This window comes from Gracilinanus agilis, chromosome 6, assembly GCF_016433145.1.
Source record: "Gracilinanus agilis isolate LMUSP501 chromosome 6, AgileGrace, whole genome shotgun sequence".
Lineage (NCBI taxonomy): Eukaryota > Metazoa > Chordata > Mammalia > Didelphimorphia > Didelphidae > Gracilinanus > Gracilinanus agilis.
This window is the reverse complement of record NC_058135.1, coordinates 148,351,275-148,364,774: the sequence shown is the minus strand read 5'-3', so window position 1 is coordinate 148,364,774 and position 13,500 is coordinate 148,351,275. Positions and strand designations below refer to the sequence as shown.

General features: G+C 36.4%; 1 protein-coding gene across 1 annotated transcript in view; it reads right to left on the bottom strand.

The window, feature by feature from the left end:
• The window catches only part of LOC123251879 (transmembrane protease serine 11F-like), a 39,882-nt gene that overhangs the window by 22,935 nt on the left and 3,447 nt on the right, over window positions 1-13,500 (bottom strand). The window contains 1 exon segment of the mRNA XM_044681206.1: window positions 5,874-5,992. Within this exon segment, the coding sequence (XP_044537141.1) occupies window positions 5,874-5,992 (119 nt within the window).

The following is a 13,500-nucleotide window of genomic DNA, read 5'->3' as shown; positions in this document are numbered from 1 at the left end:
GCATTCCCTGATCATTTCATCATCATATTCTGTCCTTTCCATTGTATCCCATGCTCATTGCCCTCCTGTTTATTATTCCATAATTCTCTGCCTATGTAGGTACCATCTATGGACAGTGCTCAAAGCTCTTGATCTTCCTTGGACTCTTTCTTTTTTTATCAAAATACATCTTGCTTTGAGTTTCATTCTGTCAGGAACTGCCAGATATCCTGCTAGCTAATTTTTGTACGTATTTACTTTGAGATCATAATGGATGATAATGACTCAATGCTCTCTGGGAACATTTCTATCTTAATAGAAACTCTAATGCTAACCCTAAGGAGTGAGTAATTTATGACTTTATTTGGAGGGGGAGGTGAGAGAGAGAAGGTGGTATGCACTCTTCAGAATTAGCCAAAACATATTAGTCATGGGCATGTATATGTTCTTCTTAAGCAAAATACCAACCTCATAGCTAGAGTCTCACCATATTTGAATCTAGAGAGTAGACCATGGATAGTTCTCATTCAGAATATCATCCTTTAGAGTTTATCCAAGATGGTAGAACCTATGATTTTCAGTTGCTCACTAAGGAAATAAATGTATTAATTGGAATATGGATTTATTTGTGTAGCAGATGGGCTCCTTGGAGTAGATGGCAATCATTCACCAAAAATAGTGAATGCCCTTTTCTAGTTCTATTCAGTGTTTTTTTCTTATTAGATATACATGTGTGTGTGTGTGTGTGTGTGTGTTTTGTTAGCTCTTCAATTGAGTCACATATGGCACTGAATTGACTTCATTCCAGTGATGCCCAATGGAGGTATTGTGTTTTTCTTTTATTGATCTAAAAGTTGCCTCCCTATAATTTCTAGCCATTTTACCCACTTTTGACCTTTGGGGCTATATCTAAGAAGTCCCATCACTTCCCCATGGACAACTCTTCACAAAAGCTACTCTCACAAAAGCTACTTCTCATGATTTTTTTATTTTCTGATTTAAAGATCCTTTATCTCTTTAGGTGATCCTTATGTCATATATTTTCAAATGTCTGGCCTCCCCATCCTCATAACTGTCTTGCTTTGAAGGTTCTATAGAATATCAATAACCCTTCAAAAATGCAAAGCCCAGCATTGAACATATTACTTCTTGATAAAAAAAAAAAAAGAAGCAGGACTGCTAACATCTCTCTTATTCTCAGCAGTATATTTCTTCAAATTCAGCCCAAGATTACATTAACTTTTTTGGTTGACTCATCACACCACTGGATTGTACTCAGCTTAAAGTCCATTAAAATCCCCATGTGTTTTCTCTTTTTGAAACTCTTATCTTCTATCTTAGAATCAATAATGTATATTGGTTCCAAGGTAGAAGAATGGGAAGGGTTATGGAATGGGCGTTAAGTAACTTGCCCATGAACACAAAGCTAGGAAGTGTCCAAGGTCAGATTTGAATCCAGAACCTCTTGTCTCTAGGCCTCAGATATTCTTCTAATGAATTTTTGCCTAGCCACATCTCTTCCATTCTATATTTGTACAGAAGATTTTTAAAACCAAAGAGAATAATTTTACATTTAGCACTATTAAATTTCATTATTTTAGATTCAAATCTTCAGAAAGTTATGCATAAAGGAAGAGGACTAATAATATTGTCTTGAAGCATACTACTAGGGATCAGACTTCCATTGATCAATTATTGGGTAAGAACATTCAATCAATAATGATTGAGACTATTTGTACTATTATCTGTCTCAAATTTTTCCATATTCTCCACAAGATAAAGCAATAAATAAACCAGTTTACTAGCCTTGTTAGAAAAGGAAACAAGGTGATTTGGTATGGTGGGACCTATTCTTCATGAATACATATTGGCTTCTAGTGATCACTGCTGCCCTTCCTCTAAGTGCTGGTTGTAAATCCTGTTTGTAAAACACTTTAGAATTTCATCAGGTTTGATTTGTTAACCTTAGTCCTGTGGCACCTCTCCCACTTTCTCCACAATTCCTCCAAGACCATCTCCAGAATTTTAGCCAACAAGTCTGCCAGTTATTGAAGTGTCTTGGGTTTACTATTTTCCCCCAGGAAATGTATATGATGTGAAAGAAAACCTTCCAAGAGAGCTCAAACTAGATGACTTCTCACTTCTAGTGATTCATGAGAGCACAAACGATACAGCCTGGAGGAATCTATAGAATTAAAGTCTTTGATAAGAAACTAATGACTTTAGGGCAAAGGTGGCAATTTCATCTCTGCTTTTGATGTTTGAAGACAAGCAATACCGAAGAGAGTTAGGTAACCATGGATTATGGAGATGGTGTCTGAGAAGAGGATTTGGATTTATAGATCATAGCTTAAAATATTGGAAAGAAAGGCTCCTGGCTAGAGATGGAATTGTCTTGGGGAGTACCAGTGCATTGTTTTGATCCACCTTATGGTTTGAGATACTACTGATGTATGAATTCCACCTGCTAAAATGAGGCTAAAACAATAATGAGGCTGGGATGTACTTAGCCTGCATTATTGTTTTGTTGTTATTGTTGTTACTAGCTATTGCATACTGAAACTGAAAATGCAAATCCCTTTTTTCCCCATGTCATCAATTTGAGGAGAATCCTTTACTAACTAAAAACAATCTATATTAGGCAGTTAGGTACTATATATATATAGTGCACTGAGTGCTGGACTTTGAGTAGAGAATTTAATTTCTACCTCAGATACAAGTTGTGTGATGAGAAAGAAGTTATTTAACCTCTCTCAGCCTTAGTTTTCTCATTTGTAAAATGTGGATAATAATAGCACTTACCTCACAAGGTTTTTATGATATGCTATAATGATAAGAAAGAGAATCTCTTTTTTGTTTGTATTTTAAGAGTTAATAGTTTTCTTTATAGTACTTAGAACAATATCTTTGGAAGCTCCTTGTAACTTTACCTTAAAAGTGAAAAAGTCTTTTTTCTTTTCTCCTAATTTCTGTAAATGCCCTTCCCTTACCTTACACCCCAACTTGAAGATAATGGTAGCTTCTATTGGGGTCACTCTCAGAATATTTATTAGTATCTAAAAAAGTCACACTTCCTATCATGGGATAACTGCACCTCTCAAGGCCACTGACTATATATCACCTTTAGGCTAAACACACACATAGATACCATTTGTTAATCTTGGTATTCCAACTTCCCTTTCCCCAGATTTCCTCACTATGGTATCATGTATACGTCTGCTTTTTATAGAAATGCACTGCTTTCTCAGAGCCTAGGTAACAACCTAAAACTTGAAGTTGCAGAACATTTGCAGATCTGCTTTGGCATAGAGTTTCCTTAGAAGTAGTTTCTTACACTAGAGTTATCACAAGGCTGGCCCCAAACCAAAGTGTGCCACCAATAAGACTGCCAAACAAGTTCTTTAGAGCTAGACAGAGAAATCACAAAATCCATCTAGAGAAAAGAGGTCTTATGGGAGAAAAATTGTAGGACTGAAAGGAGAATAGTACTTGAAGACCTCAAATTACATTTAAAACCATAATCATCAAAGCTTTTTGATGATAATTTTAAAAAAATAGAAAAGCAAGGGGCAGCTAAGTGGCTTAGTGGATTAAGAGCTAGGCATAGGGAGTGGAGGTCCCAGGTTCAAATCTGGCTTCAGACACTTCCCAGCTGTGAGATCCAGGGAAAATCACTTAATCCCCATTGCATTGCCCTTCTACTGCTCTTCTGCCTCAAAACCAGTACTCAGTATTGATTCCAAAGTGGAAGGTAAGAGTTTTTTTTTTTAATAGAAAAGTAGATCAGTTTCAGATGGGATGCCTGTTGAATGAGAAGGTGGCTAAAAAGATTAGGATACATCAATCTGAAAAGACAATCAATAACAAATAATATGACTGAAATCTACAGATAAATCGATAGTAGATTTGTCCATTGAAACACAATACACCAGAAATAGAAGAGAATTACCTATTTTGAGAAAAAATCATCCTGGGACAAATAAATATTTCAAGAATCTGTTATTTCAGAGGTATGGGTGCTCCCTCCACTGATGCTGATTTCAATCTCTCTGTTATTTAGTAAATATTCTTTAATAATTGCTGTGGAAAACCTCCAAATTTTTATGAGTTTGGTTCTCAGATGACAAAGTCTGTTGACAAGCTTATATGTAAAACCTTTATATCTTGATAAAACCTGCAAGGCCTTGAGCTTCAAAAGCATATAAGTCTTGGGGCAGCTAGCTAGCACAACAGATAAAGAGGGTCAGATCTGTAGTTGAGAGGACTTGGGTTCAAATACTCAGATTGCTGTGTGACCCTGGGCAAGTCATCTAGCCCCAATTTCTTAGCTCTTACTGCTCTTCTGCCTTGGAACTGATACTTAATATTGATTCTAAGACATAAGGTAAGAGTTTGTTTTTTTTAATCATGTAGCCTTTTTTTTAAAACCCTTGTACTTCAGTGTATTGTCTCATAGGTGGAACCATGGAGAAATTTTATAAATTAATAACTTAAATTTAAAACACTTTTAAATAAGTGAATAAGTGAATAAAATGACAGCAAAGGAAAGTAATGAGTGTTGGAGGGGTTGTGGCAAAATTGGGACTTTAATGCATTGCTAGTGAAGTTGTGAATTGATCCAACCATTCTGAATGGCAATTTGGAATTAAGCCCAAGGGGCTTTAAAAGACTGTCTGCCCTTTGACCCAGCTATACCACTGCTGGGTTTGTACCCCAAAGAGATAATAAGGAAAAATACTTGTGCAAAAATATTTATAGCTGCACTCTTTGTGTTAGCAAAAAATTGGAAAATGAGAGAATGTCCTTCAATTGGGGAACAGCTGAACAAATTGTGGTATATGCTGGTGGTGGAATACTATTGTGCTCAAAGGAATAATGAACTGGAGGAATTCCATGTGAACTGTAACAACCTCCAGGAACTGATGAAGAGCAAAAGGAGCAAAATCTGGAGAACATTGTACACAGAGACTGATACACTGTGGCACAATCCAACATAAAGGACTTCTCTACTAGTGGAAATGCAAGGATCCAGGATGACTCGGAAGGACTTATAAGAAAGAATGCTATCCACATTCAGAGGAAGTACTCTGGGAGTGAAAACACAGAAGAAAAACAAGTGCTTTATCACATGGTTGGATGGGGAAATGATTGGGGGGTGTTGACTCTAAACCATCACCCTGCTCCAAATATCAATAGTATGGAAATAAATCTTGATCAATGACACATGTAAAACCCAGTAGAATTGTGCGTCAGCTATGAGAGGGGGGAGGGGATGGAAAGAACATGAATCTTGTAACCATGGAAAAATATTCTAAATTTATTAAATAAAATTTTCAAAGATTAAAAAAAATAAAGACAAATAAAAAAATAGATCTAACTCTGCCACTAAGTCTTAGTAGGACTTTAATCATTCAATTTTACCTTCTTTGCCTCCATCTGTGTTGTGTGTGTTATCAGATCAGTGTATAACCAAATTAATTTTTCAGTTTTGTGGGTGATGGATTGGAGAAGAGGGAAACACTGGAATCAGATCCCTTCTCCAATCCATTTGCTAAGGAGCTAAAAAATTAATTGCTTATACACTGATCTGATTTGAACAGTTTTCCAAGTAAACAGTAAGCTCCTTGAGGGTGGGGAATATTTTTCTTTTGTCTTCCTAACCCTACCACCTAGGATATGCCTTGGACATAAGAACATTTAGTGAAATTTGTCAGAGTGAATTAAAACGCTTTATTTCCTTATTGAACAGGATAGGAATAAGAATGTAGAGCTGATATGGCATTTATAAGTCCTGGGTTGTATATAGTATTATGCTAAGTGGCACTGAAAGAAAAGAAATAGCAGTCACTATACTAAGGCCAATATAAGCATTTCATAAAGGCAATTAACCTTACCATTCTTTCAATCTGATGGCTCCGTTCTACGAATTCTCTTGAAGTTTTTCTTGCATATTTTTCTTTATATTTGATGTTGGTGACCTTAAAGGTTACAAGGTAATAGAAGGTCCTTTCATCTGTAAGGTAAAGTAAATGAAACACTGATCGATATATTTACACACACATATATGACACATACTTATACATATAAACATTTGGTCACATGTATGAAATGTATTACACACCAGAGAAGCATAGTTGAAAATTGTTTCTTCCCTTGATTATTATAGAAAGACTTAACCCTACCTCCCCCCCCCATTCTGCTTTGCTGATGTCACATTTCCTAGCAGTATCCATTCATCAAATTAATCAGACAACAGAGAGTCTGACAATTCATTTAGTACAGTTTAGGAACGTGTACAATTAGGCATGAAAATTACATCTAATGTAAATAAATATCAAGTCATATTGTGAAACTGTCACCACCTTCATAGAAATGCTAACTCTGCCACGTCATAGCTAGCATATATTTTTGAAGATGCATTTAATAGTCCAATTGTCTGTGCGACGAAGGAGGGTAATTTTGCATTTCCTAAAATTTGACTTGATGCCAAGTGTTTTGAAGCAGAATGATAGAGTGGAAAGTATAGAAACTTAGAAGTGAATAGCTTTGCAGCTGAATGAAAGAGGGTTCAGAACATTCCATAATTATTCATTATGGCCATAAAGGATCATTACAGTATATTCTGCTGAGGCTTTGTTCATTTGTTTCCATCATGTCAGACTCTTCATGACCCCATTTGAGGTTTTCTTGGCAAAGGCACTGGAGTAGTTTGTCATTTCCTTCTCTAGTTCATTTTACAGATGAGGAAACCGAGGCAAACAGGGTTAAGAAACTTGCCCAGGGTCACATAACTAGTAAACGTTGAGACCAGATTTTTACTCAGGTCTTCTTGACCCCAGACCAGGTGCTCTCTCTACTGTCCCACCTAGCTTCCCTTCTCCTATTGCTAGTAACCATGAATTGGTAGGACTAGCTCGGAATCTGGTTAGTAGCAGTTATTGAATGTATATAAAACATGAAAATAAAATACTAGTGTGAGAGAGGGAGGTACTATTGAGAAAGTCCTAGAATACCACTGAGAGGGACAGAGAAAATAATTTGTTAGAGAGTGTAAATGAGGGGCTGTTTGGGTCTAGAGTCAGAGAAGTTTATACCTGAATTTGAGTATGGATTCTTAGAGATCTGGGTTTGTCCTGGGTTAAATGTTAATTAAAGTAATGCAAGGAGAGTTGCAGATAAGAGGCAAGCACAAAGGCAGGAAGCCTATGGGCTAGCTGGTAAGGGTATGCACACATAGAGTCCTAACTTTCTCTCCATGGAGTCATTCCAATATTTTGGGAAACAGTGATGTTTCCTGTCATACTGGGTAGAACCGAGAACCCAGCAGTCTCCACATGGGAAAAAGAAGTACTTTTAGTTAAACTTGGGGCAGGAGAGGTGCAGGGGAAGGGGAAGTCTCAAATATTTGTACAGCCTAGAGCATCACTGGATGTGTCTACAACAAAAGGAGCATTAGTCCTTGTTGTCAAGAGACTTTGGTTCAGATTCAGGATCTGATATTTATGAGCAGTGTGGCCATGGATAAATCACTTATCCCCTTTTAAGTTTTAGTTTTCTTCTCCACAAAACATTCATATTTAATAGTATTTTCATGCATTCCCCACCTCAGAGCACTATATAGTGGATACTATATCATCATCATTTATCTCATTTTTCTCTTCTCAATGAGAAGTTATTTTTCTGCTATTGTTTTGTATAGATAATGTACTACATCACCTATTTTGGCCAGATGGCTGAAGTGACCGTTTTGTGTAACTTAGTAAGTTATCATTGTTATTAGCAAATGGAAAAGGTTAGAATTTAATGTTTTATTTTAATGAAAATTTAACTACTATTACAATTTAACTGATCATTGGGAGTGTCAGTCAGAAGTCAGCAAAAAGGTATTGATCATTACTTTCATGCCCTCAAAGAGCTTACATGCTATTTGGAAAGTCAAAATTGATATAAATGACACAACTAAATTTCAATACAAGACAACATGTAATTAAAAGTTAATTTATATGAAAGAAGCTAAAAGAACTCTACTTTAGAGGAGAGGGAGGAATTTATGACAGTGATGTTGAGAAGAGATGGGAGAATATTTCTGGTTCGACAAATCCCATAAGCAAAATCCTAGTCTCTGTATAAAACAACATATTTTTTCAGTAATTATCTTTAAGAATTAAAAAATAATTATTTGGATTTTCCAAATTACTACTTTAATCTGATCCATCTATTTTTTAAAATGTGCTTTTCTAATACTACATATAAACTCTGATCATGACATTGCAGCAATGAGATTTCATAATGTAAATAATTTTGCATAAATTAAAATTAAGATTTCCTAAATGTAAAAGAATCACTTCTAATCATTGTGTAATAAATATGAATTCCAGTTCCTCATCCTGATTTCCCATGGTGAAACAATGTATCCCCTGGAGTCATGTAGAGGAGAAAATGAAATAACATATGAAAATGTAATTCATGATTTGATAAGCTGTACAAATTCATGGTATGCCATTACTAGTATAATCGTTATAACATTTTTATCATATTATTTAAAGTGCCAGGAAAATCTTCATCTGCTACTCTTTTAAATGGGAATAAACATATTCTAAGCCTTTATATATATTAGTTATTTAGGCTTACAATAAACCAACAGATGAATTAAAGAAAGAATAAAAGGAGGTGGACAATCTCTTAAGAAATTTTGATGACTGGGATAGTAACAGTGGGAATATAGAGAAAGGAAAAGAAATAAGAGAAACAGAAGGGAATATTATGAAAGTAGAGTCAACCAAACCTAATAACAAAATGGATAGGAGAAGTGAAAGAAAAATCAAAGATAACCCAACAATGGGCAAATGATGATTGTAATAAAGGCAGAAATAGTAAAGTCAGTATCAGGTGAAGGTTATTTGAGATATCAGTGAATCTCCCAGGGGAAAAGAGGCAGAGAAAGAAAAATAAAGGCAGGGATGTGGATGAATGGATGTTTGGAATCATCTAAAAAGAAGTGATGTTAAAGAGTTGAATCCATGTGCATGAATTAAATTATCAAGGGAGTAGGAAGAGGAGCAAACCAAGAAGAAAAATTTAGGAACTATTCATATTAAAAATCAGGAAGAAAACTTTCCATACATTATTCGAGATCCATTTTATTTTATGTGGGGTCAAGAGTCACTAGAAAGAAAACACCCCTACTAGATTATAAACTTTTTTTAGAATAGGACCTGTGTTATATCTATGTTTCTATACCACCTTAGGTGTAAGGATGGGAACTGGACCTGTGATTTAATCGGCATGGAGAAGGGAAAGAGAACAAACATTTTCAAGGGTCTATTATATTCTAGGGATTCTGCTAATATTATTTTATTTGATTCTCACAACAATCTTGGGAAATAGATGCTATTATCATCTATGATTTACAGCTGAGGAAACTGAGACATTAAATAACTTATCTAAGGTCATAGGGTAGTATCTGAAGCGGGATATGGACCTGTCAGATCTTTTGATCCCATGTCCAGCTCTCACTCCACTTTATCTCCTAGCTGCCTATTTACAGACATATCCCAAGTGCAGAAGCTCCCTTTGAGAATACATATCCAAAACTTTCTTTGCAATTTATGACCTTAGATAGTGGCCCACAGCCCTAAAAAGTTAAGTGACTTCCCCAGGGCCAGACAGCCAGTATGACACAGAGGCAGATCTTCAAACCAGATCTTATCTCTAAAGGTAGTTCTTGTTCATTAAGGGAAGCTACATTGCAACCTTGAGCATATAGTAGATATTAACTATATTTGTGTTAAATTGATTTGAATTGAATAAATTACAGCCTACCTTCCCGAAGCAGGCATGAAGAGTATCTTCAGAGGTGTGCTTACCAAATTGTTATCATAACACTTTCACAATCACATTTTCACGTGCTGATGAAGAGAACACCTATACTTTACAGAAAATTCCTTTATTTCAGTGTGGGAGACTACAAAGTTCCAAAGAAGCCTGATAAGACCTGTCACCCATTGGTAAATTTCCATTCATTTTTCAAGATCTCTTTTATTTTAGGTGGGGTCAAGATTCACTAGAAAGGTTCTAAACAGTCTTTCCAGCATGGGAAAATGTATTCTCTTAGTTAATCCAAGTTGTGTAGGTTTGCAAAGGTGGACATTCCTTAAGGAAAACAACAAATCTCTTTGTGATCTAGGTTGGATCTTGTAATAGTTTGAGATTGTGACATATTCATTAGTGTCTGTCTGCCATAAATGGTGTTAGTTATCAATCTACATACTTAAGGAAATGAGCTAGATCCAGTGTAACATTAAAATGTCAAATAAGAGATACCGAAGGTTGGATTACTCAGAAGTTCCAACATGACTAATCTAGAAATGGGAAAGATATAAGGGAAAACTGTAATGCTATAATAAAAGCAAACAGGAGGTCCTTCAGAGAGGTATTCATAGGGACTAGAACTATGATTTCATTGTTATTGGGAATTCTTTGATGAAGAAATTTCCTCTATCAACCCAGGCTGGAAGCTTCTTTTCAACTTAAGAAAGTTGCCCAGGGCACAAAGAGGTTAGATAACCTGCCTAGTGTCACACAGCAAATATTTTTCTGAGGTGGGACTCGAACTCAGGCCTTCCTACCATCAAGGCAATGCTCTAGCCACTAAAGCATGCTGACTTTCAACTGTTTATAAATGTTAGATGAATGTTGAGGAAGGTCCATGGAATGAGTGGCTTAAGATACAGCCAGGAAAGATGAGGTTTAATGATTGTTCCCTATCTGCTCCCACCCCTGCCATCCTCAGTGTTTATGAATAAGGTAAATCTACTTTTGATCTACTAGGAGCTGTATTCTTTACTGTGAAAACTAACAAGTTTTTTTTCAATTGTTTAAATAGTATTGCCTTCCTATCCCTCAGTTCTATTTCTTCAGAATAATGCTGCTGAGGGGGCAGCTGGGTAGCTCAGTGGATTGAGAGTCAGGCCTAAAGATGGGAGGTCCTAGGTTCAAATCCGGCTTCAGACACTTCCCAGTTGTGTGACCCTGGGCAAGTCACTTGACCCCCATTGCCTTGGAGCCAATACACAGTATTGACTCTAAGACAGAAGGTAAGGGTTTAAAAAAAAAAAAGAAGAATGCTGCTGAAATAATATTTGTTGTATATTTTTGAAAGTTCCTTTATTTCTTTTTTTAAACATTTATTAATATTTATTTTTTAGAAAAGTTAACATGGTTACATAATTCATGATCTTACTTTCCCCTTCACCCCACCCCGAGCTCCCCCCCACCGTGGCTGAATATTTGTTGTATATTACTAATAACAGTGACAACTGTTAAAACTCCCTCACATGACTCTTATTTTATTTTCCTTTATTTCCTATTCTTTTTTCCTTTTCTTCCCTCCATCCTTCTTTCTCTCTCTCTTCCTTTTCTCTTTCTTTGTCTTTTTCTTTCTCTCTCTCATTCTTTTTTTCTTTCTGTCTCTCTACATTTCTTCCTTTTTACCTTTCTCTCTCTTTCTCTCTGTCTCTTTCTCTGTCTCTTTCTGTCTCTGTCTCTGTCTCTCTTTTTTTTTCCAGGCTGGAAGTACAAGGGTAATCATTAGTTTGGTCTATTCTAATAGATCTGTGATCTTTCCCATTCCCTATTTTCTGACATAAATCAATTTATTCCTCCTTAAGCTACCTGCTACCCCTCATCTACTTTAATCCCCATTTCCAGGACCTCATGATTTTGTGTTCTATATTAGTACAAACATCTAATTGACTTAGCCCACTGAAGTTCAGAATTTGTTAACTCAAGATTTTAAAATAAATTTTAATCTATGTGTGGTCCTATTTCCACTATCAATAGATAAATTTGTCTAATTCTTAAAGTTGCCATTTTCCTTGCAAACATAAAGTTTTTAGTGCTATTATTTTCTATCTTTTCTTTAGTTCTATTCTTTCATGAAGCCTTTAGCCCAGAAGACAATTTTTAAAAAAGAACCCTGACCTTCCATCTTAGAATCAATACTATATATTGGTTCCAAGGCAGAATAGTGGTAAGAGCTAAGCAATGAGAGTTAAAAGACTTGCCCAGGGTCACACAGCTAGGAAGTATCTGAGACCTGGCTCTCAATCCATTGAGCCACCCAGCTTTCCCCCCAAGACAAATTTGAAGACTTAATTACATTCCCCCAACTTAAGAAAAGTGTAAACAAGAAAGGCAAAAAAAAAAAAAAAATCAGGGAGGTGTTAACTCAGTTTAGATGAATGCACTGTGGCACTCTCAGAGCTGACTGACTCTTTCTATGTCCAGAATGGAGTGGGCAGTAGGGAGGAGGGAGGTGAGCAGTGAGGTAAGCTGGAGACAATGAATACATTTTCAGCTCCTCCCTAGTTAGGTCTTCACAAGACAACATTTTAATCTTGTTTGACATGATTTCCCCAAGCATCAGGCACACCCATATTCAGATGTCAGTGCAAAAACATGTTCCAAAGACCACAAGTTGTCTATCATTTTGAATAGCGTTTCTTTCTTTTACTGCTAGGTAAAAGGAAGAATCAATTCTCCATTCATTCATTTATTTTTTAGTCATGGAGCATCTATTTCTCTAATTCTTTAATTTGTATATTTTCATTATGAACTAGAAAATCAGCAGACATAAACATTTCCACATATAAAGGCCAGAAAGAAAGGTTTATCTATAAAGCTACGAATCCGCTCTGTACAGCCTGAGTTTTTTTCAAAGTATGCTAGTTTGGACACTTATCTGCTTCTCTATGTCCCCTTTTCAACTCCCCTCTTCTCTATTCTACATATTTTTAACGTATTACTGTTTTCCTCCTCCCCCTCTTCCTCCTCCTCTTCTTCTTATACTCTGTGAGCTGTTCTGAGCTACAATAGGGCTAACGCTGATTGGTTGTCTGCACCAAGTCAGGCACCGATGGGCTAGGCACTAGAGGCAGCTTGGTCGCATGGTGGATGTAGTGGAGTCAGGAAAACCCGAGTTCAGATTTGATTTCAGATATTTAATAGCTGGGAAAATCACTTAACCTGTGTTTGATGCAGTTTCCTCAGCTATAAAGTGGGGATAACAAACAGCATCTTCTTTTTGTTTTTCGGTCATTTCAGTCATGTCTGACTCTTCATGACCACATTTGAGGTTTTCCTGGCATAGATACTAGAGTAGTTTTCTATTCCATCTCTAGCTCATTTTACAGATGAGGAAACTGAGGCAAACAGGGCTAAGTGACTTGTCCAAGGTCACACAGCAAGTAAGTATATGAGACCAGATTCTAATTCAGGTCTCATTGACTCTAGGTCCAGTACTCTATCCACTTCGCCACCTAGCTTCCCTTAATAACAGCATCTACCTCCCAAGATTGTTGTGAGGGTTTGTGTCTGGCATGTAGTAGTTCTTAATGAGGGACAAACTGTCCTGGATCAAAAACAGAGCAGGTGCTTCTGTGCCCATAAATGGTCCTAGTGTTTCCCACCTGGGCCAGTTTCAAAAGCAGCACACCCCTGGTTTCAGAAGAAAGAGAGCTA